The sequence below is a fragment of the Monodelphis domestica genome, chromosome 1, assembly GCF_027887165.1.
Source record: "Monodelphis domestica isolate mMonDom1 chromosome 1, mMonDom1.pri, whole genome shotgun sequence".
Lineage (NCBI taxonomy): Eukaryota > Metazoa > Chordata > Mammalia > Didelphimorphia > Didelphidae > Monodelphis > Monodelphis domestica.
This window is the reverse complement of record NC_077227.1, coordinates 531,186,668-531,210,577: the sequence shown is the minus strand read 5'-3', so window position 1 is coordinate 531,210,577 and position 23,910 is coordinate 531,186,668. Positions and strand designations below refer to the sequence as shown.

General features: G+C 34.6%; 1 protein-coding gene and 1 pseudogene across 2 annotated transcripts in view; both read left to right on the top strand.

Annotated features, from left to right (window-relative positions):
* Window positions 1-23,910, top strand: part of LOC100617428 (fructose-bisphosphate aldolase A-like) — a 61,230-nt pseudogene that overhangs the window by 24,454 nt on the left and 12,866 nt on the right.
* The window catches only part of C1H16orf46 (chromosome 1 C16orf46 homolog), a 50,280-nt gene that overhangs the window by 24,173 nt on the left and 2,197 nt on the right, over window positions 1-23,910 (top strand). Inside the window, exons 2-3 of one of the 2 annotated variants that reach the window (XM_007476099.3) lie at window positions 431-502; window positions 1,174-1,412. In XM_007476099.3, the coding sequence (XP_007476161.1) occupies window positions 1,200-1,412 (213 nt within the window). In that variant the 5' untranslated portion in view covers window positions 431-502; window positions 1,174-1,199. Of the gene's footprint in view, window positions 1-430; window positions 503-1,173; window positions 1,413-23,541; window positions 23,670-23,910 lie in introns of those variants that run through there. The other variant, XM_007476104.3, reaches the window with a different exon arrangement.

The window sequence follows — 23,910 nt, the reverse complement described above, 5'->3', positions numbered from 1 at the left end:
AGGAACTTCAGGTTTACATCCCCTTTTTTAAAAACTAATTTTAGTGCTACAGTATTATAATTTAGATTATTTAGTGTTGTGAAGATGTCAGTGAAGTTCACAAATTTCAAAGGGAAAAGGGAGCTGAGTGTACCTACTTTTTCATACTCCAGGCCCCTCCTTGGGTTTTTGTCACTTCCCATTTTATAGGGGGAAAAATGTCTTTTTTTTCAGATCCATTTTTTAAAAACCCTTACTTTCCATCTTAGAATCAGTACTAAGTATTGGTTCTAAGGGAGAAGAACAGAAAGGGCAGTAGGGGTTAAGTGACTTACCTAGGGTCACATAGCTAGAAGTGTCTGAGTCTAGAATTGAACTCAAGATCTCCCATCTCTTGACCTGGCTCTCTATACTTTTTAGTCCCATTATGACTATGATATCTCCTTTTCAGATTTCATTCATCTCCATTCCTATCACATGTGGAAAAATTTAATTGCTGTTGAACATATTTGAACCATCGAAGGTAAAACAATATGCTTTTATTAGTAATTTCCTGTTAAAACTTATACATGTTAGATAATTATTGATTTGATCACATGTCCTAGACTATAAATTGGTTGCCCAAATGGTTTGCCTAGTACCTAAACCTAGACCATTTTCACTACTGGGGGAGGCTTAGATGACTAATGGGGACAGGAAAAAGGAGAGTACTAATTATAGTCTGAATCTATATTTTCTCTCCTAATTGATACTGAGCATAAATGTTAAGATATGTATGGAACTACCCAGTAGTTTCTCCAGTATTAAACCATCAGGTATGACAAGAAGCTGTCAAGCCAAAGTGAACTTGTCTTTCTTTGTAATGCCAGCTCCTGGTTCAGTATTTGTCATTGGATGCATTTTCTGAAGTTAGTGAAGTTAGTTAGTTAGTCCACATCTCAAATGCATTATATTTTAGAGATATATTGTTGTTCAGTAATTTTTCAGTTGAATCTAACTTTTCATGACCCCGTTTTGGGTTTTCTTGGCAAAAATCCTAGAGTGGCTTGCCATTCCCATCTCCTGGTCATTTAATAGATGAGGAAACTGAGGCAAATGGTTAGATGACTTGTCCTGGATTAAGTAGCTAGTAAGTGCCTGAGGTAGTTTGGAGGTATACTGAATATTAAACTTGTTCTACATTTCAAATTGCAGGCTGAAAGCTTTAAGAAATTACAACTATGATGAATTTCTTTCAAAAAAATAAAATGGATTTATCAAATAGCAGTGAAATTTACAAGATAGAAGAGAGCCAATTCAAATGTACTTATCCAGATGAGAGAAGAGAAAAGAATCATGTTTATTGTCTTCTTGATATCAGTGACAATACACTTGAGCAAGAGCAAAATGTAAGATCCAAGGAATTTTTTATTGGCACCGGATGGGAAGAAGCAGTGAGTTCTATTTTAAGTATTAAAGTATCATATGCCATTTCTCAAAAGTATATCTCTTGAATATTTGCTACATTCTTTTTTCTCAGATCTTAAAATGTTTTTCCTTTAACTTTAAAATACATATATTAAACAAAGTTAGAATTACCAGCTAGGGGAGAAGAAAAAGATACAGTTCTTGCTCAGTTTCCACAAAATTGCTTGTAAACAGAAATAGAAAGTTTTCTCTATAGTTTTACCTTTTTCAGAGAGTTTATACTATGTTAACAAGAGTTAGTTAATTTTCTATGCACTTGACTCTTCTTCAATTTGTTCCTCATTTTGAGTTACTTCACTACTTTCTTGTATCTCCCCTATAGAGTAGACTGGCTGGAGTGCACCGTTATTTTTCCCTACAAGATAGTATTTAGTGTGGTTGGCCTTTAGAGATATGGGGAGATGGGGAGCCCTTACTTATATAGATATCTACCTATAGCAGTTCTCAGGTTGCAGTATGTCATTTTCTACTATGGGCTTTTTATAACAATTCAGAACAAATATCCTTGTGATCAAAACTGAAAACAAAAGAGTTTTTACCTCAAAATAGCAAAATTCCACTAATCTAATTTTACTAAACCTAGGGCTCAAATATTATTAATTTTCTTATATTTCCCTACCAGTTATAAATCATTATCCTTTACTTACAAATTAAAATCAATCACATTCTGGGGTTTTAGACATACAGCAAATACCTGACAGTTGAGTTATATTGATGTATTGAAGTTACATCTTTAAACTACCTTATATATTTCCATGATTTTTATGTGATAGCCAAACATTTTTAAATGAAAGCTACGTTTTATTATAGTATACTTGTAAATTCCCATCTTTTAAAAAGAGTGAGAGAGGGGATTCTATTTTCTCAGCTCTAGGTTCTCAAACTTCAGTATTTTATATTTTGTAACATGTGGTCAGTAGGGCTGATAAAATCTTATGAACCTACCCGTATGAATACAAAGTCTCAAGGGATCTCACAGTTAAGGATATCTTAAAGGATCTGTACAATTTGTATTCTCTAAATAGTAAATTATTATCTATTTTAAAACAAAATATACCCCATTAGGTAGTGAACAGTTTGGGGGGATTTTAATCATACTCTTTTATAGTTCAATTTGTAATCTGACAGCTTCTAGAATAAAAGAGAAGTTATTTATTATTTATTTCTGATACAGTGTTTTCTCACAGTATTTTTGACACAATAGCATGTATTTGAAACATGAAATAAAATATTACCAATCAGATGATGTCAGTTCAGCCAAATGCATTCCAAATTAACCTATTTTTAAAATTATTTATTTCAGGGGCAGCTAAAAGGCTCAGTGGATTGAGGGCCAGGTCCAGAGAGGGGAGGTCCTGGATTCAAATATGGTCCCAGACACTGCCTAGCTTAGCAAATCACTTAACCCCAATTGAGTAGCCCTTATTTCTGCCCTTAGAACTAATGTACAATGTTGATTCTAAGGTGGAAAGTAAGGATTTTTAAAAATTAATAATAATTATTCATTTTATCTCCTTTGGCATTTTGTACTAGTCACATCTGTAATGGTGAAAATTTCACCTTTTTAAGATTGTTGTAATATTGAACAATGGCCGCCAAGGAATTTACTTATGAAATTCCTAAAATGAAACAGTCAAGTCAGAATGGAGTTTATGGAGGTTTAATCACAATGGGAGTAGGGAAAAGGAGAGGGAGAGAAGGAGAGAGGAGAAAAGGGAAAGGGGCTACTCAACCTCTGACCAAGGCAGAGGGAGTTTTAGGCCCAAGGCCAAGGTGGAAAGAATCAGTCCTTAACTCACGTGAGTGATCTGAAGGAAAGCTGTCTGCGGGCGTCCTCCCTGTCCAAGCTTCTAACACGAACTCCGTCTAGCTCTCTCCACAGGAAGTGAGCGAATCTCAGAGGCTGTTCCCTACCTCACTTCCTGTGTCTCACAAGTGCCAATGGTTGGCTCTAGCTTGGCTTAGGACAGCCCAGGTGGGCAGTTAGTTATTTCTGATTTGTCATTGACTAGCACATGCCCGTGTAGTGTGGGTGTGCACAATTTTTGGGTGCTATACCAAGATGGAGACTTTTAAAATTCACAATCCCCCCTGATGATGATTGGGGGACTAGTCTCCCCAATTGATCACTAAACATAAGCATACTGCACCCCAAAAATTTCTAACTGTAAGTGTATACAAAAATTTTTACCCACTAAGAGGAAAATTATAATAGTTGTAAATATGGGGAAATAGAGGAGAGAGAAAGACAGCAAACCAATGTTTTGCTGGGTGCATTGACAAAAACCAATTAGGGGGAAGTCCCCTTTGGCATAAGAGTGTACATTCAAAAAATGTTCAATCAACCACACCCCAAGGTTCATTCTGGATCTTCCTGTAGTGAAAAGGTTTAGATATCTTTCTGCAAACAGTTCATTCTCTGGATTCAGTTACTTAGCAAGCTTCTTCTCTGAAGATTTATCTCGAACAAAATTTAAATCTTGGATTTGATGAAATACAATCCCCCCTGAAGAAAGTGTTGAAAAAAAAACACTGAGTCCAGCTGAGGATTCAAGTTTTAGTTGTGGGGGTGTGTGAGTTAATCCAAAAGAAAAAACAAAACAAAATGAAAATAAAATTAAAAACAAATTCAAAAGAAGAAAAGGGAAAAAATTAAGGGAAAAATATAGACCCTTTATATGCATATTTATATTAAAGAAGAATTCAAAATCCGTATCAAAATAAAAAAAATCTATGTATACAAAATTTGAGAAAGCAAGAATAAAAAAAATTTTTTTTTTCCACAGGCCCCTGTATTAGGGTCCAGTGAAGTAATTTCTAATCCCACAAGTCTGTAGGACAGAATGCAGCATATTTTACTTCCCCATTTACAGCCAAGGCTACAGGAAGTTGCCATAGTATAGGAGAGAAAAAAGGACCAGATTTTTACTTTATATCTAGGGAAGTGTCATTCCCTCGTCTGATTTTACCTTCGTTCTCAGGGATGGATGGAGCCAGGATGGTAGCCAACCTTTGGTACTTGTCTGTAGATATTTTCACAAAGAGTGTGGATACAAGGAAGGCCTACATCTTAACGTCTGTCAAGTGTCGCAACCCTGAGTCTCACACTAGGTTCAAGTCCTTAGTATTGGCTTAGAATGCATTAATCCTACCTGGATTGGTCTTTTGATTTTTAGACCTGTGAGTTCTTTTGGCATTATCCAGGTTATCTCTGTGCTCCTTTTTTGATCCCGTTCCTAGAATCAGACACAAACATTAATCATAGTCCCACAACAATTATCAATAAATGGCAGGTTCCCATAGTCTAAAGCTGTTTGGGTGCGTATTAATAATAACAGCAAGTATATATATTTAAACTAATATTGTAGAATAAAATTAATATTGATTATATGTACCTTAAGTACATAGAAATGAGAAAAAGGGAAAAAATAAAATATTGTAAAAAATAATAATAATAAAATAAGGAAAAGAGAAAAAAGGAAAAAAGAAAAAAATTAAATTTAGGAATTCAATGTGTCAAAAGCAGAATAAAACAGTTCCACTTGTCAATGGGTAGTTATCTCCAATGCATGTATAGGATACAGTCAATCAGTCTCAACAGAAGATGCTCTCTTTACATGAGAACAGTGAATCCAAGAGTCCTTTTCTCCAACCTTTATAGATGTTGGAGTAGTTAACAATATTTGGAATGGTCCTTCCCAGGAAGGCTGGGTTGCTCCTGTACACTGGAAGTTCTAAAACACAGTTCAGAGTTACTTAATTAAAGAAATAATAAAACAATAACAATATTCAACATTTACAAAGTGTTTACCATAGTCTAGTCACAATAATTTTATCATTTGATCCTCACAACAACCATATGGTTTTAGCATTATGACAATAGCTTCTTATAATTCAATACATGATTTCACAATATCCAAATCAAAAATAGTTCACTTCTTCAGTGACACAATTTTTATTGCTTTTTTAAAAGAACTGCTAATTGGGTTTTTTGATTTATTGACAACTTTTATCATTATATTAGTCATTCATGAATATACCTCTTCTGTGTCAGTCAACCCTTTTCCCACATCAAAGAAAAAAATTTTTTTTCTAAAAAAGTTTAGCAAAACCAACATATAAATGTACAGTATATGCAGCATTCCATACCTATTGCCATCTACCTCTCCCATGAAAAGTAGGAGGTGCATTTCACCATCTCTGTTCCAAGCCAGAATATATCAGTCTATTTTGTTGTTGTTGTTGTTGTTGTTGTTGTTGTTTTTCTATTTACTAGTTGCAGTCAGTTTGTATATTGTTTCCTGGTAGGGTCTTTCCAACTTCATTCATTGATTCTACTCTGAGTCAGAAGCTTTGAGTTCAAATGTGACCTCAGGCACTTGATAGCTGTGTGACCCAGGACAAGTCACTTAACCCTTTCTTGCCTCAGTGTCCTCATATGTAAAATGGGGAAAATAATGGTATCTACCTTGCAAGGTTGTTATGAGAATGAAATGAGATAAATGTAAAGTTCTTAGCACAGTGCCTGGCACAAAGTAGGTACTCTATGAATGTGAATTCTCTTCCCCCTTCCTCTTTCCCTCTGCAGAAGGTAGGATTTGAGTTAAATCTTAAAGGAAGCCAGGGAAACAAAGGTGGAAATGCAAAGGGAGAATACATCAGACATGGGTGACAATGAAATGTAACACTTGAGAAATAACAAGGAGAGCTAGACAGTAGAGTGTGTACAGGGGAGTAAGGTGGGAAAAGATTGGAAGGGTAAGAAGGAACTAGGTCATAAAGAGCTGTCATTGTCAACAAAGTACTTTATAGTTGACCCTGAAGGTATAGGAGCCACAGGAGCTCATTGAGCAAAAGGTGGTGAGATCAGGCTTGGTCTTTAGAAAAATCATATTGGAACAGTGGCCAAAATTTTATTAAACTGTACACTTTGTATCCTCTATTGCCCATGTTTTTTAGTAATATTTTGTTTTTTTCCAATTACAGGTATCGCTTCCACATCGCAGGGGTTAGGGGTTCGATGCCCCCGCGATCTGGAAAATCCACGTAAAATTTTTTGACCTTTCCTTTGTACCAAAGAAGAAATCTGAATTTTTCCTTTTCTTTTATGGGGTATTTACAGTACCTTACATACAGTACTGTATGCATTTATGAGTTATAAACTTTTAAAGATTTTTTCTAACCTTTGTGTATCATCTGCTAGCTTTTGTGTTCTTTTTGTAAACTTTAATTTTTTTTACTTATTTTAAATTTATTTTTTCTTTCTTTTATTTTAATAACAAATTCCCACATGAGTTTTCCAAAGTTATATGATTCATATTGTCTCCCTCCCTTCTTCCTTCCCCACTCCTGGAGTTGACAAGCAATTTAGTTTGGTCCATGTATCATCAAGCAAAACATATTTCCATATTACTCATTTTTGTAGAAGATTAATCTTATAAAACCAATCCCCCTCCTCAAAACCCCAAACCCCAAGTCATATACCCAAATAGTCAAGTGATAAATCATATGTTTTCAACTGTATTCAGACCCCACAGTTTTTTTTCTGGAGGTGGATAGCATTCTTTTTCAAAAGTCCCTCAAAATTGTCCAAAATAGATCATTGTATTGTTGTTAGTAGCAAAGTTATTTTAACTTTTAAAAAATCATGTATATTTATGTTGTTAAAAGATAAAATATTTTGATATTATATTATATTATATTATAGATATATTTTTACACATTTCTGAGTTTCTAAACTTTTTCACTGTCATCTGCTGGCCTTCTTTCCCAATCTCCCCTCTCTTTTGTCCCAACCGTTCCTCTCCTACTTTCCTGTAGAGAAAGATAAATTTTTTCTTTTTAAAACCCTTACCTTCTGTCTTGGAAGACAGAAGACTGGTAAGGGCTAGTCAATGGGGGTCAAGTGGCTTGCCCAGGGTTACATAGCTGGGAATTTTCTGAGGCCAGATTTGAACCTAGGATCTCCTGTCTCTAGGCCTGACTCTCAATCCACTGAGCTATCCAGCTGCCCCCAAGAAAGATAAATTTCTATACCCAACTGAGTGTGTGTTATTCCCCCTTTGACTAAGAAAGGTTCAAGTTCTCTCTGACTTCCCCTCTACTATAAAAGCTCTTTTGTGCCTCTTTTATATGAGATAATTTACCCCTTTTTACCTTACCTTTCCCCCTTCTCCTAGGATAATCCTTTTTCTGATCCCTTAATGTTATTTTTTTAGATATCATCCCATCATAGTCAACTCACACTTTTGCCCTCATAATGATAAAGCTCTTAGGAGTTACAAGTATCATCTTGCCATGTAAGAATGTAAACAGTTTATTAAACCCTATTTAATTACTGATGATTCCTCTTTTCTCTTGATCTTTTTATGCTTTTCTTGAGTCTTATATTTGAAAGTCAGGTTTTCTATTTGGCTCTGGTCTTTTCATTGTGCTTGAAAGTCTTTTATTTCACCAATTGTCAATTTTTCCTCCAGTAGGATTATATTCAGTTTTGCTGGAAGATGATTCTCAATTGTAACCTTTGCCCTCAAGGATATAATATTATAAGCCTTCCAATCCTTTAATATAAAAGCTACTAAATCCTGGCTGTGTTACCCTGACTGTGGCCAACAATACTGTTTCTGCCTTCTTGCAAAGTTTTCCCATTGCCTGAGAGCTCTGGAATTTGGCTATAGTATTCCTGGGCATTTTCATTTGGGGATCTCTTTCAGGAAGTGATCAGTGGATCCTTTTAATTTCTATTTTTTCAGTTTTTAAACTATCAGGGCAGATTTCTTTGATAATTTCTTAAAAGATGATGTCTAGGCTTTCTTTTTGAGCATGGCTTTCATGTAGTCCAATAATTCTTAAATTATCTTTTTGTATTGTTTTTCCAGTGAAATTTTTCAGATTTTCTTTTTTTATTCTTTTGATTTTGTTTTTCTCTTGATGTCTTATGAGTCATTAGCTTCCACTTGCCCAATTCCAGTTTTTAAGAACTTATTTGCTATAGTTGAGCTTTTGTACCTCCTTTTCCATTTGACCAATTCTACTTTTTTATGCAGTTCTTTTCTTCAGTGAATTTTTACATATCTCTCTTCCATGTGGCCAATGCTGCTTTTTAAGGAGTTCTTGGGGGGCCACTGGTGGCTCAGTGGATTGAAAGAGCAGGCCTAGAGATGGGAGGTCCTGGGATCAAATCCAGCCTCAGACGTTTCCCAGCTGTGTGACCCTGTACAAGTCACTTAACCTCCATTGCCTAGCCCTTACCCTCTTCTGTGTTGGAAACAATACAGAGTATTGGTTCTAAGGCAGAAGGAAAGGGTTAAAAAAAAAAAGGAATTCTCTTCATTGGATTTTTGTGCCTCTTTTGCTATTTGTCCTATTCTATTTTTTAAAATGTTATTTTGTTCAGTATTTTTTGTGCCTCCTTTGCCAAGGCTTTTGACTTTTTTTTTCATGATTTTCTTGCATTACTCTCATTTCTGACACCAATTTTTCCTCTACCTCTCTTAATTTAATTTTTAAAATTCTTTTTGTACTCTTCCAGAATTCTTTTTGGGCCTGAGACTAGTTTACATTTTTCCTTTGAGGCTTTGGTTGTACCAGTTTTTACTTTGTTGTCTTCTGAGTTTCTGTTTTGATCTTCCCTGTTACCAGAGTAACTATTTTTCCAACCTATTTCTTTTGTGTGTGTGTGTGTGTATACTAGTTTTTCAGAGCTAGTTCTGGGGAGGGGGGAGGGGGTTTCTGTAAGTTTTCAGTTCTTCCAAGGTGGTATGATATAAGGAGAGGTATGTTTATTATTGTCTTGTCCTGTGCTCTGGTCTGTGAGAGTCCATAAGCACTCTTTTCTATCCTCTGCTATTGCAACCTCTGTTCTGTTTGTGTTTCTCCTCACCCTGGGAGTGTGACTCAGAACCTCATATTCATTTTCTATGTAAGATAATTTGGAAATGCATTTGAATAATGTCATCTGAGTAGTAATATGAAAATGTTACGATTATGTTTTTCAATTTTCTTGTACTGAGAATTCTGAGTAAACTATTGTTTAAGAAATGATATTAATAACAGAGTCCTACAACCAGGGCCAGCAAAGGGACTCTGTAATCTTCTGACCAGTTGTCTAACCTTTTTACTGTTTGTAAGCTGAGAGCTCTGGAAGCTACTGCCGCCGATACTGTATGCTCACCTGAGTGTAATAGATCTTTTTGCCAACCTTCTAGGTTTTCTTGAGCTGAAAAATTATTTTAACTTTTCCTCTTCCTGTGTTCTGCAGTTCCAGAATTTATTTTGAATCAAGATTTTAAAGCTATTTGGAGGGGGATTTGGGAGAGCTCAGGCAAGTTCTTGCTTTTTTTTCTTCCATCTTAGTTCCCCCCTCAGTTTTTATCTTTCTATTAATATCATTTCTTAAACAATAGTTTACTCAGAATTCACAGTACAAGAAAATTGAGAAACATAATCATAACATTTTTATATTACTACTCAGATGACATTTTCAAATGCATTTCCAAATTATTTTACATAGAAAATTATTTATTCCACCACAAGTGGCTTTTAAATTCATAGTCCTCATGGTTTGGAAAGACATTAACACAAAACACATCTCACAAAAGACCCAGCCAACATGGGCTAAACCATGGGTGAGGGAGATGGGAGTGGGGATGTAGGGGAAAGTGTTAGATTTTACTATCTATCCCTTTTTGACTGAGAAACAGAAGTGATTGATAGTTTTGACTGACTGATTATTTCTAACTGGAAGATATCTTGATGGAACCAAAATCACTTAAGATAAATGAGTTTCACAGAAACATTTATTAAGTAGTTACTATGTATTTAAAAGGCACAATGCTAGACACTAGGAATTCAAATTTTAAAAAGTGATCTTCATTCTCTTGACACTTAAAATCATATATTGGTAAAGTCACTTTCCTAGAACATTACTAGTAAGATGTTAATAATAATAATAAACAGCTAGCAATGATATAACATGTATTATGTGCAGGGCACTTTCCTAAGTGCTTTACAAATATCACATTTGAGTCCTACAACAATTTTGGGATGTAGGTGCTATTGTTATTCCCATTTTAACCATGAGGAAACTGAGGCATAGAGAGGTTAAGAGACTTGCCCAAGATCACATAGCTAATAGATTTAAATTCAGATTTTCCTTAGTACAAGCCTAGCTCTCTATATCCACTGTGCACTAGCTAGCCATGTAGATTGTTAAGCAGAATTGATGATAAACATAGTCCCTGTGTTTTAAAAGGAAAAAGTTCAGTTTGCCATTAATTAAACTAATGAGGTAAATTTACCTTAAAGAAGAGCTTAAATGAACCTCTGTTTTAAATCAAGAGCTGTGATGAAATTGAACCAATCAAAAAACTCTGCATAGCCTTCTTTGATTCTCTTTCTCCACTGTGGAAAATCATGAAATGATCTTTCTGTTCTGGGACTACTCCTAGCGCACTTGAGGGGGCAGCTTTTTCATCTCTAATTTACATTTTGTATTATCAATTGGTTTTCCATCTCTCTTGTCCCCTCTTTATTGTGAGCTTCATGGGGGCAGAGATGATGTCTTATTTCAACTTCAGGTCTCCCCCATTACCAGTGCAAAGCTTTGCATAAAATAAAGTGCTCCATAGTAGTTTTATTGGAGATTTAAAAAGCTTTTACAGTATCATATCAAACTTATAACACTGACAGTGAAAAAGGATTAGATGATCCTTTCTCTTTTCCCAACCCTTATTCATCTGTGTCCTCAATAGCAAAATAGTGGGGAGGAAAAGAGATGGATGGTTCTTAGGACACTAAATATAAAATTTCTTACAGAACAGAATTGTCTCCCAAGATCAATCATTTTTCGTAGAGGACAAGATCTTAACTTTTCCCCTTTGGATCTGTTAAGCATACTCTTGTTAGGCCATATTATTGTCTTGTTAGGTCATATTATTAACATGTTAGATCATGTTATTAAGTTGGGAACCAGTATACTGTATTAGGGAGAGCAATGGATTGTGAGTCAGAAGACTTGAGTTCAAATCTTAGCTCTGCTCATTAATACTTTTGTATATTCAAAATTCTTCAATTTGAGCCCATTTTCTTATCTGTAAAATGAGGCACTGGGCATGCTTTAACATTACTTCAATTCATAAATATTTTTATTCTTCTTAGCTTATAGGGCATAGATTCAGAGATGGAAGAGACATTAGAGATCATATCTTGCCTAGGGTCACACAGTTATAAAATATCCCAAATAGGGTTTAAACACAGGCCTTCCTGACTTCAAGTCTAGTACTTTGTGTTATGTTTTTGCTGCCTCTGAGATAGATCTTTCCTTAACAAATATAGCCCTTCTTTCTTTTGAAAATTCCAGAGAATCAGAATTTCTCTCCTAGCAATTCATTTAACTTAATAAATATATAAATAAAGCACATACTATATAAAGATATACAAATGGAAAAGGTTATAATATCTGCCCTTAGGAGCACTAAAATATAATAGAGGGTGAGAAATATAGCAGAGGTAAATTAGAGAACTGGAAGAATATTATATATCATTTAGTCTAGCACCTACTCAAAGTTTTTGTACAACATTCCTAACAAAGCCTTCCAGGCTTTACATGAGGACCTCCTGAGAATAGGGACTCATTATAAGTAATAATGGATTATTATCCTATGAGATTTGCTCATTCAATTTTTGAACTGCTCTGGTTAAAAAATTTCCCTATGTTTAGCTGAAATTCTTTCTCCCATAACTTTAACCCATTAGTCCAAGTTCTTTCTAGGATCAAGAAGAATAAATCTAACCATTCTTCTTTATGATTGTCCTTCACAGATTTGAAGATAGCCATTTTCCCCCTCTAAACGTTTTCTCCTGGCTAAACATCGCCAATATCTTCAAGTGATCCCCATAATGGCTTAGAGACCATACATCTCATTATCTCCAACTAATCCTGTTGCTTACTTTACTCAACTCAGGATACACTTCCAAATGATCAGTTCATTTTAGCTCTTTAAAAGATCTGTCATTTCATCGTCATGGACATTGCCTTCATTGACAGAGATCAAAGTTATTTTATGTTGAGTTACCATGGCTAAAAAATTCATTATTACTCTAAAGAAATTTAAGTATCATTCCCCAGATGGGGAAGGAACTTGACATATTATTCTCTAGAGAGTTGAAGTATTTGAAACATTTTATAGGTAATAATTATAATGTCTGTTAATATCTTGAGGATTTATAAAGCATTTTCTTCACAATCCTGTTGAGATAGGTAGCACAAATATTATTGTTTTTGTTTTTATAAAGCATTTTCTTCACAGTCCTGTTGAGATAGGTAGCACAAGTATTATTGTTTTTGTTTTTATATTTGTATTGATTTATTTTGTTTTATATCACTTTTGTTTCCTACCATATCCTTCCTCCCCCCCAAAAGGCATTTTTTGTAGCAAAGAATGAAAAAGAGAGGAAAAAGCAGTTTAGCAAAACAATCCAGCATAAAAATCAAATACATTATATGCAGTGCTCCATACCTGTAGTCTCCTACCTCTGCAAAGAAAGGAGAGTGATAGGCAGCACAAATATTATTCAAACCATCTTACAGGTTGGAAAATTGAATGCCAGAAAGGCAAAGGTACTTGCTCAGGTTTATGAAGTTTAAATAAGTAGCCCAGTCAGTATTCAAATCTAGGTCCTCTGACTCCACAGTATTCTATTATATTATCCTGACTTCATTCACCTGCAGACAAGTCTAAAGAACTATGAGTCCCTACTAACACTGTTGAAGAGTGAAAATGTGAAAATATAAATGAACCTGGATGCAACAAGAAATAATATACATAGAGTCATTTCATATGCAATGTGAAGTATAACTACAAATCATCCTGTTTTAAAAAAACAAACAAATATTTGGCCCATATAAAGTTATGGGTGACTTTTTCCAAATCTAAAAAGAGGACATAATTCTTATATAGAGTGTTTCTAAATATAGAAAAAGATAAAAAAAACACCTATTCATTCCTTTTTATGAAGCACATATAGAAGTGCTGCCTGAATGTGATAAAGGTCAATACTAAAAAAAGAAATTAGAAGCTGATCACCTGCTTATGAAAATGCCTACTAGTATAGATTGGCTGGTCTGCAATTTAGTCTTGGAGAATTTCCTGGGACATTGAGAGGTTAAATGATTTGCTCAGGATCACAGTCAGTATAGATAAGAGGTGGGTCAGGTCATTCTGAATTGGAGAACAGACTTCTTTCATTATCTCACATTTAAAAAATATTAGCAAATTAAAACTAGGCCTGCACATTAATAACATAATTTATCATGACCAAATAGAATTTGTACCAGGAATGCTATAGTAGTTCAGTTTATTAAGTAAATAATATATGGCAACCAGAAAAAAAAACACTTGAGCATATCAGTAGATGTAGAAACCCTTTTGACAAACTACATCATCAATTCATGACTTTAAAAAAAGGATAGGAATGGAGATATTTTTTCCCCTCAAATCAATAAAAAGTGTCTATTTGAAATTCAGAGCCAACATTTAAACCATAAATGCCTACCTGTAGCATTTTTGTACATTATAGTATTAAGAAGGCTAGCAACTGCAATAGGACAAGAAAAATAAATTTTAAAGTCAAACAAATTAAGAGATCTATATGTTATTAGAATGGCATGATTATTATCCAGAAAATTCTTCAGTCTCAACCAAAAAATTAGGCTAGATGATGAATCCAACAATAAAACTTCCTGGCCCGCGAGAAGTTTTAAGGTAGGAAAATAGAAACAGGATAGAAGTTTTGAATCCCACGAAGGGCGTGAAAGAGCCGACCACCTTAGAGATGTGAATAAATGAGTCAGTAATCAATTATTAATATTCAGGAGCCACAGCCCTGCTCCGACCACTGGACATTACTATTTAGGCTATTCCTATCCAATGATCCCAATTTAACACTGCACTGGTCAGAGGATAATACTAGCTCAGTAGGAAAGGAGATTAGAAACTAAAGGAGTTAGATAATGCTAGGTATTAGCATTGGAAAAGAGAGAGAGACAGGAAGGCCTGACTGAAGGGCCAGGCCTCAGGGGAAAAGATAGAGAGGAGAGAGAAAGGGGAGAAGTTGCTCCTTGGCAAACCTGTCGATGTCCTCGAAGTGGGAGGAGCTGGCTGCGTCCCTTTCTTTTATTCTCTTTGATATACAAATGAGCTCAATACATATTGATAAGTTACATGATGCCTCAATACATATAGGTGAGTTACATAGTGTATTGCCATTGGATAATTGCAAATTATGACAAGGTGAAGGTGGGGTTATTATCCTCAGGTGAGTGAGACAGGGGGAAGCAAGGTTTCGCTCCCTAACTTCAGCCACGCTGGGAATAGAGTTCATTGCCATGCGCAGAATGGCCATGTGCTCACTCACAATCCTTGTCTCTCCATAATACCTATGGGCTGGACTGCTATAAACAGGGATGCAAGACACTAAGTAAACCTAAAAAATTAATATTTTTATACAAATAAAAACCAAGAAAACATCCTACAAATTCAATTTAGTTCCTTTGAGATTTTATTAAAAGAAGCCCATTTATAATAGTATAAAAACATTTTCTCTCAACAAACCTAAGTATGTGTGACTTTTACAATGATTGTATTATCTATGATAGTGCCCTCATTTATAATTATAGTGACAGAAATAAAGGACTAAATAAATTGAGGAAAATTTGTCCTTTATAGCTGGGTTGTAAGAATGACAATTCCTAAACCAATTTTAAAATGTTATGTTAATGTTAATCAAAATAACATCAATTTCTTTATAGACCTGGATACTGTTATTATGAAATTTTAATGGAAATTAAATGAACAAGAAGGACAAATATAAATTTGGAGGAGGAACAGGAAAAACAGTGCTTAAGATTGTGGCTTTTCCCACTTAGAACTGGAAATATTATAAAATGGTACTTTTAAAAAACTATATAATACTGGCTAAAATTTAGATAAATGATTAGAAGTGCCATAAATAAGAGTGCCAGAATAAAAGTGCCATAAATAAAACCAAATATAAAGAATAGTATTTGACAAGCCTATCAAAATTTTAAATTGTAGAAATAATTCATTATTTAATAACCATGGGAAACTATAGTAATACAATGAAAAAAAATTTAGATTTTTATATCATATTCAGTCCATTATTATCAGCCTTAAACATAAAAAGAATTGGGGAAATTAGGAAACTTTTATCTTAAATTTAATCTATTAAATAAATAGGAGAAATATTTGGAAACAGGGGTGATAGTTTGGAGTACATAAAAATAAAATTCACAACCAAAACCAAATATAATCAAAAGAAAAACAAATATAACTATTTGAAGAAAATATTGCAAGAAATAAAAAATTTTAACATCACGATTTTTAAGGAATCATAATAGGATGTGAAGAGGTTATGAACAGAAATACTGTAAGGATCTGTAGTTTTATAAGTGTAGGCAATCTTCAATCTACATAGATTATAAACCCCCTAAAATTTAGTAGATGGTCTTCAAGAGTTATGGCCAAAACATTTTTGTCATCCTATGCTAACCAAATAATGAGGCTTTCCCAGCTTAGCAAAACTTGTTTTCAAACAATACATATTTATAGATAAGCACTTGAAAAATATGTTCCATCTCATTATCGGAGAAATGCACATTAAAAACCATGTTGAACTTTGATTTCACACCCATCAAACAAAGTAAAATGAACTATATATTACAAAACACTGCTAATGGGATTGTAAAAAGTATGATCATTTATTGCTGATAGGATTGCACATTGCTACCATTTTCTGTCAAGAAATCTACCAGTACACCACTGTTGAGATGTAGGAAAATTATTATAAAGAAAAAGTTACCTATTTATGACAACATATTTTGCAATTGTAGAGAACTCAAAATAGCATGCCTCATAGTAAATGGGAAATAAACTGGAATTACAACATAATAGAATAATGTAATAATAATGAGAACTGAAGAAATTTGCAGTGACATGAAATAATGTGAAGTAAAACTTCAGACCTAGAAGAACATTTTGAATGACTGCAACTGTGGGAAATGTCTCTAGATATACAGAGGTTAATTGGCAAAAAGAAAGGCAAGCGTATAGAGGTAGTAATGAATAAGCTATTATAGATGTTTTGTATCATAAAAGCCATAAAATGAAAATAATTACAATTTTATGTTTATTTGGTTTTTCCTTGGTTAAAGTTTTATACAATAAATTACTTCAATATTCCCTTCATAAGGGTTGATACTTCTAATAGGTAATAATAGTTCATCCAGGGCTTTAAGGTTTTCAAAGCATTTTATATGTTATTGTCTTTGACTTTTTTTTTTTAAACCCTTATATTCCATCTTGGAATCAATACCGTGTATTGGTTCCAAGGCAGAAGAGTGGTAAAGGCTGGGCAATGGGGGTCAAGTGACTTGCCCAGGGTCACACAGCTGGGAAGTGTCTAAGGCCATATTTGAACCCAGGACCTCCTGGCTCTCAATCCATTGAGCTACCCTACCTTTGACTCATAATGAAGAAAGTGTTTTGTTCATCTTAAAACTGCATATAAATGTGGATCACTATTGTTTTTTACTTCAGATCCATTGTTTGATCTGTGTTTTTCAATTTACCCCATTCTTCATTACCTCCACACAAATTGCTGTGACCAAAACAAAATTAATCCTCTGATGTTCATAAGCCTCACTGTGCTTACTTAGAAGTCTTTGATGACATCAGGTAGTCTTTGACTCAACTTGTGCTCAAAGCCTTTCTAGCTCTGTAGGACCTATTAGACCTTCCAGAACACAAGGCCATTCTATGCCATGAAGAAGTATCAAAGGAGAATATAACTCAAGGCTTAATAAATGATTTGATACTTAATTACTTTGAAGATCTGTTATTTTGTTTATTTGGATATTCCCTCCACCAGCATAACCTTCTTTGTCTTAGCAGAAAATCTTCATAAAAGGCTAAGGATGAAATTTTGTGACTATATTGATGAGATGCTCTAAATTTATATAGGCTGGATCCCAGGTGAAAAAGTGCTGGGCTCACACTTGTATGGTTTCAAGATTTAGAGAACCTATCAGAATTTGTGTTCCATTGATATAATTTTCAGGAACCTAGCTCTAGAGTCACCGCCAGTGCTCGAATGAAGTGCTAAAATAGGACATCATTGGGGGAATTTATTCCATCTGTATATACCATCATGAAGCAACAAAATCTTAAGTGGCAGGAATTCTTAGTATGAAGACTTCCTTTATCCTCACAGAGCAGTGCCTGCTCTGCAGCATTCTTACCTGGGGCATAAAATTTAAGTGACTTGTTAATATGACCATTTTGTGTCAAAGGCAAAATTTGAACCTAGGACTTCCTGACTCCTAAGCCAATTCAGAGCATCAGCATCAAAATGGAAACTTGGAGTACAAATTATAAATGATGTTGGGATAAGGAAGAACTTGCTCCCTTTTTTCAAAACATTTTCAAAAAATTTGTTAATATCTTTTGTTTTCATATGATCTGAAATTTCCCCTGAATTCTTGTTCTCCCTCTTCATGGACAGCCACCTCAATCCTTGCTTCTTTTTGTTAACACTTTGATCAAAGTCCTGAACAAGCTATTGCCCAACCTTTAATTTTACATTCCCAGAATCACACCATGCAAAAATAGATGCTATCTGTACAATGTGCCAATCCTCTGGTTGTGCCAGACTTTAGTTGAAAAGAAATCTGCTTTGTCCTGGGCCTCTTTAGTCAGGGCCTTCACCACTGTTTGCATATATGCTTCTTAGCTTGAACCAAAGTTTTATGATCATTTTTTTTAGTTACACAAAGAGTTAAAGCATGAATAGAATGTATCCTTTGTTGTTTTCTTTTTTCAGAAGTGACTTTGGACAAGTCATTTCTCTGTGGGATGTCTGGGTCTTAGTTCCTCATTTGTAAAATAAAGACCTTTCCAACTCTTTACCATTCTGCAACATTTTAAAGGATTACAGGATGCTTTGTTGAATTATTGTATTGTTAAAAATTGATGAAAACCTTGAGGAGGAAAAAAAGCACAAAGTGACCTAATGTATATCAGGTAAACCTCATTTATGGCTAGTGGTTTTCATCTGCAACATGGAATTAAAAATGACTACCAGATTTTGCTGCTGGACAACACATTGTCCAGATATGACAGACTAAGATGCATCATGGTGGAGTGGAAAGGGTACTGGATTTGGAAACAGAAACCCTGGATTTGAATCCTGGCTGTACCACTTAGACCTGTGTATGCTTGGGTAAGTCACTTAACTTCTTTGGAGTCGGTGTCCTCATCAGCAAAATGAAGGCGGCTTAGACTTGATGGTTCCTAAGGTCCCTGGCTACTTAGCTAAAAATGAAACCATTAGTAATCTTTTTAGAAGCACATTATAGCCATGGACTGGTGACAAAGAACAGCAGACAAGTCAGCCTTTTTGTAAAGTAATATGAAACAGGATGGTAGAAATTTAATGTGGCTATGAGCCAAGGAGGCCATGCTAATGTTAGCAGCTACTGACTGATACCTCAGAGCAGGTTTTACATACATGTTGACTGGCTTCATGGATGACATTCACACCCTACCATCACCTTCAGAAACAAAAAACTTACTGCACAGTATGAAGAGCATCTGAGGAACATTGCTGTTATCTACCCAAATTATATTATTATATATTATATGTGTTATGTTATGTATTATATAATTACAAATAATAGGTTATTATATTTTTATTAGTATTTTATGAGAACAATCTGAATAATGGCCATGAATATTAAGCCCTTTTGAACTGCTGACCACGAGGGTTTTCATCTCCATTATATAGGCATAAATAAAGTTGTTAAAGGTTGAGTTGGCAAAGTATTTGTTCAGGGTAAAGCTACCAAGACTGAAATTTTTTGATTTATCATTTAGCAAGTTAGTAAATATGGATGAATCCTTGTTCAAGACTATCTTCTCCAATAAGCTAAATATTTCCATTTTTCTGTATCCAGCAATTAGCATTACTTTATTTACTTTGGCCTATAGGACATGTTGGCTGTCACTTTGATTAAGGGGTGGAAATGGTTTGGGGATGGGACAGTTTAACTACAGTTTTTTCTCAGCAGCCTTTATATGGTTTTCTCTTCTTATAAAGCCCTAAATATAATATTGACAAGAGACTTTTCAGGTTTAACTTGGATCAGTTTACTCTAGCCCTTGAAGAGTAAATACAGTCACAAAGGACATACTCATGCGAAACCTTTAATCAGCTAGGATACTGGCTCACAAATTAAACCTAAAGCATTCCTATTCTGGTTTATTCTGTACTGAATTTTGGCCATAATTTGTGACCTCCTTCAATAGTGATCCTGGAGTAAGTACACAAATGCAAGATTCCAAGCAGCTAAATTCAAACAGAATTCACTTTATCTGGTTAGATTAAATGAATTCAACAAATACCTATTAAATGCTTAGTAAATTACAAAGCCCTGTACTAGGTATAGGATTTTGAATCACTTAGGGATGCAATCAATTTATGAAAAGGAAGAATCAATTATTATTACTACTGGTAGTATAAAAGCAAAATTGTTTCTGCTTGATTTAGAGTAAATGGTAGGTAAGTTCCAGAAAAATCTACTTAAAAATTTCATATAATGTCCTTGGAATTAAAGTCATAGGATAGGAAGGAAAGACCTCAGGTTATTATCTAGACCAGTATCCTGCCTTAATACAGATAGTTGATTAAATCATCCAGGATGGGTAGCTATCTATGCCTTCCTTAAAGATTACTAGAAGTGAGACTCAGTTATTTCTATCTATTACCCATTTAAGTAATATGTTCTTCTGATATCCAAAGAATTCTTTTCTCATATCCAAACAAAATTGTGTTGTCTTAATTTAAAACTCCACAAAAATTCTCTGATGTGTTATGGCAAGATTATAATAGTGGAATACAAATGCTTGCAGGTCCTACTAAGGCAGCCTGAGCCTATCAAGGGACTGTATTCTTCTTGTATGAGGAACAGTACAGATAAGTTTGGAGAGCCTCATCATCATATGGTTGGCCACAGGGAAGTGAATTTTTTGCCATGCCAACTCATTATGATCCAGTTATAGAAAGTTTGTGATTTGTACTGGGCAAGATAGCTTTCATATCAATGAGATCACAGATCGTTGGATGAAATTCTTTTTGTTTTATCCCTTGTGACAAGGAAATCACTTTAAAAGACTGATATATATTAATTTAAGGTCGCCAAGGAATTCAGCTATGTAATTCCTAAATGAAAACTCAAGTCATCAGTCAACCTTTTATGGAGTTTAATTACAAACAGGAGGAAGAAAGGTATGAAAGAGAGAGAGAGAGAGAGAGAAGGGAATAGGGCTTAAATACCCCCTCTGTTTAGGCTGGGCCAAAGGCCCAAGCCCTTAGATAGCTGAGACAAAGGAAAGAGATCAGTCCCTATCACTCACGTGACCAAAATGGAGAAAACAGCCTCAGGGGCCTCCACCTCCAGCTTCCTTCAGAGCAAGCTTCTCAGAGCACAACCTCTCAGAGCAAAACCTCTCCACCCACCTTCAGTCCTCAGACCTTGCTATCTTTAAGGAAACCATCCAAGTTCACTCCCCTCAGTTCTCACATCTACCAATCACTGTCCATGTCTTCCCTGTGCCAATGGTGGCTCTAGCTTAACCCAGGACCTCCCAGAGGTCTGTGGCTTTGCACATGTCTGTTGAAGGTCATATTCTCAAATAATTAAATCTTGATCCTTTGCTGCAGCCCTTCCTAAATCCCGTTACCCTGAGCAGGGTGGAGATTGGAAGTTCCAAGACCTGGTTCTGTCATTCCAAGTATCTCTATTGTATCAATTCTAAAATCAATCATGACTCAAAGAACTTCCTGTTCTATGCTTAAGCATAGGTCAAAGCTCTTTCCATTGTTCAGCAAAAGGTTTCTGTCCTAAAGTAATCTTAAGTAGGGAGGAGGACCCTCCCATGCCAATGGGGTTCACATTCCAATAGAGTTCCCACTATCAGTAGGAAATTCTTCAAGTATGAAATTTCCCAATGGTGAAATTTCCAACATTTATAAGTCTAAGAAATTTTAAGGTTTACACCCTCTAGTTATTAAAAATTATAAAAGTATTATACTGCTTTTAATAATCTTTGATAGTTTGGGGTATTTATAAAACATAATTTTTATTAGGTGTGATAGAAAAGGCTTCTCAAACTTGTCTGCTCATAAAAAAATGCCAAACTTTCAAGGAATTTTCATTTGGCATTCAGTAAAGTTATTGAGAACCTACCATGCAAATCACTTCTAGGCACAGGGGAACAGACAAAGTTTAGATATAATATAAGCTCTGTCAGTACCAGTCATATAATCTAATAAGGGGGAAATTTAAAAAATAGGTACTATACTTTATCATATAATTATTACAAGATAAATGCATTGGAGCAAGTGTCTTATATCCAAGAGGAAGGTTTTTACTTACTTAATGATCCACAAAAACTTTTTAGTGATTTGAGGCTAGCTTTAAAGTGTATTGGTAGGACATGAGCAGGCAGAGGTGGGGAAAGGGAGGTCATTCCAAGCAGAGGGAACCAGGTGAAGAAAAGTATGGATATAGAGAGCTCGTTACATGTTAATGGGACAGATAGCAATTTGGTTTGATTGGAATGTAGAATATGTGGAAGAGAATAACCCTAAGTTTGGAAAGATATTGGAGGCCTGATTTTGGAGGGTCCTGGTTCTTAGACAAAGGAACTTGAGAAGATTTTTAAGTTAAATAGTTTCATGGCCATATCGATACTTAAGAATGTTTATTCTGGCATCAATATGAAAGCTAGATTAGAGAGAGATCCAGATCATGAATAGCCCTTATGAAATGTTCATTATTAATAATTAACTAGAAAATGAGATTGATTTATTATAAAAACTAAACATTTGAAACTTAGATATCTAAACTATTGTGCTAAAATATAGATTGTTGTTCCATTAACTTATACATTATTTCTGTCAAATGTATGTTCATGGTCATTAAAATTTAACTTGACACTAATACTTTATATATACCTTGTACTAGAAAAGCATCATAGTTTAGTAATGAGTGCTGATTTCACCTGAATTTGAATCCTAACTGCTACTTAGCAGCTTTTTTCCTTAGGCACATCCTCTTTTTCCTCCTCTATAAAAGTAGTGATTGGACTCAAATAATATGCAAGGCCCCTTCCAACTGTAAATCTATGAGACACAAGGTCATTTGTTTAGCATTTTATCAGTCTTCTATCTAATTGTTTATACTTCTCTGCAAAGTTAAATTGAAATCTCTTGAGTGAAAAAACTGAGGTAGCACTTCCAATTGAGAGTGGTGCTTTTTGGAACAGTGTTAGAAAGTTTCTAAACTCTAGAAAAGCAAATTTATATTTCTTTGAAGTTGAAATATCTTAACATGCTATTTAGAATGAATATATTTTAAGCACTTATTTGAATTAAAATCAAGTTTGGGGAGCTAATATGTTGAAGTTCTATAATACTTTAGAACAACTAGATAAACTTTGCATTGTTTCAAAAACAAGATTGAGAAATAATTCAGAGCACCAGTTATTAGCATTCTCTGTGGGGCCATAATAGAGATTTGCTAAAAAAAAAATGACTGATTTTCCTTTTAAATATCATATATTCATATATCAAAAACATGTATGTATATAGATACCCAGTATGAAGAGAAATTTTTATGGTAAAGTTATCTTTAGTACCCTTCCATTTTACTGTCTATATCACATTCTCACCATCTAGTGTCCCTTTCCTCATGACCCTGGAACACTCAGGCTGCCCATACTTTCCACTCAGGTCTTTCTTTCCCTTTAAAGTTTTTCATATTCCAAAATTACTTGCTTTCCCTTTTCTTCTCATCAAAAGTCCTATTACCTCAATGCAGTTGGTCATAGCAATATGTTAAGAAGAAAGCAATCTCAGTTGAACTATGTGTAATATAAAGTGTGAATGGATGACCCTCCCAATATATTTTCATTTTTCAGAAAATGATCATTCTTCTCTGGTTCTTGTGTTGAGAACCCAGCATGCTCAGAGCCTACCAGGGGTTTCAGTGAACATCTTGTTTTCATAAAGAGAAGCTCAGCATCTCTATACTTGCACTGAGTTGATCTAGCAACTTCCTTTTTAATCTCCTTCCTATTATTTTGGTGAGCTCCAGAGCATTTACCTGGAAAATAAGATAAGCCTCCCTCAGGAGACATGTGTAAACTTTGGGAATTAGGTGTTTTAATGTCTAGTTAATATCTGTTTTTTTTTCTATTTTAATAAATACCTTTGCTTAGGGGAAAAAAGAGAATGCTTGTTAAAACAAGGATTCTTTCATCAGTAAAATTTTAGTCAGTTAATGGGACGAAATGAAAATTTTAGGAAGCCATTGGTGGGAAAAGG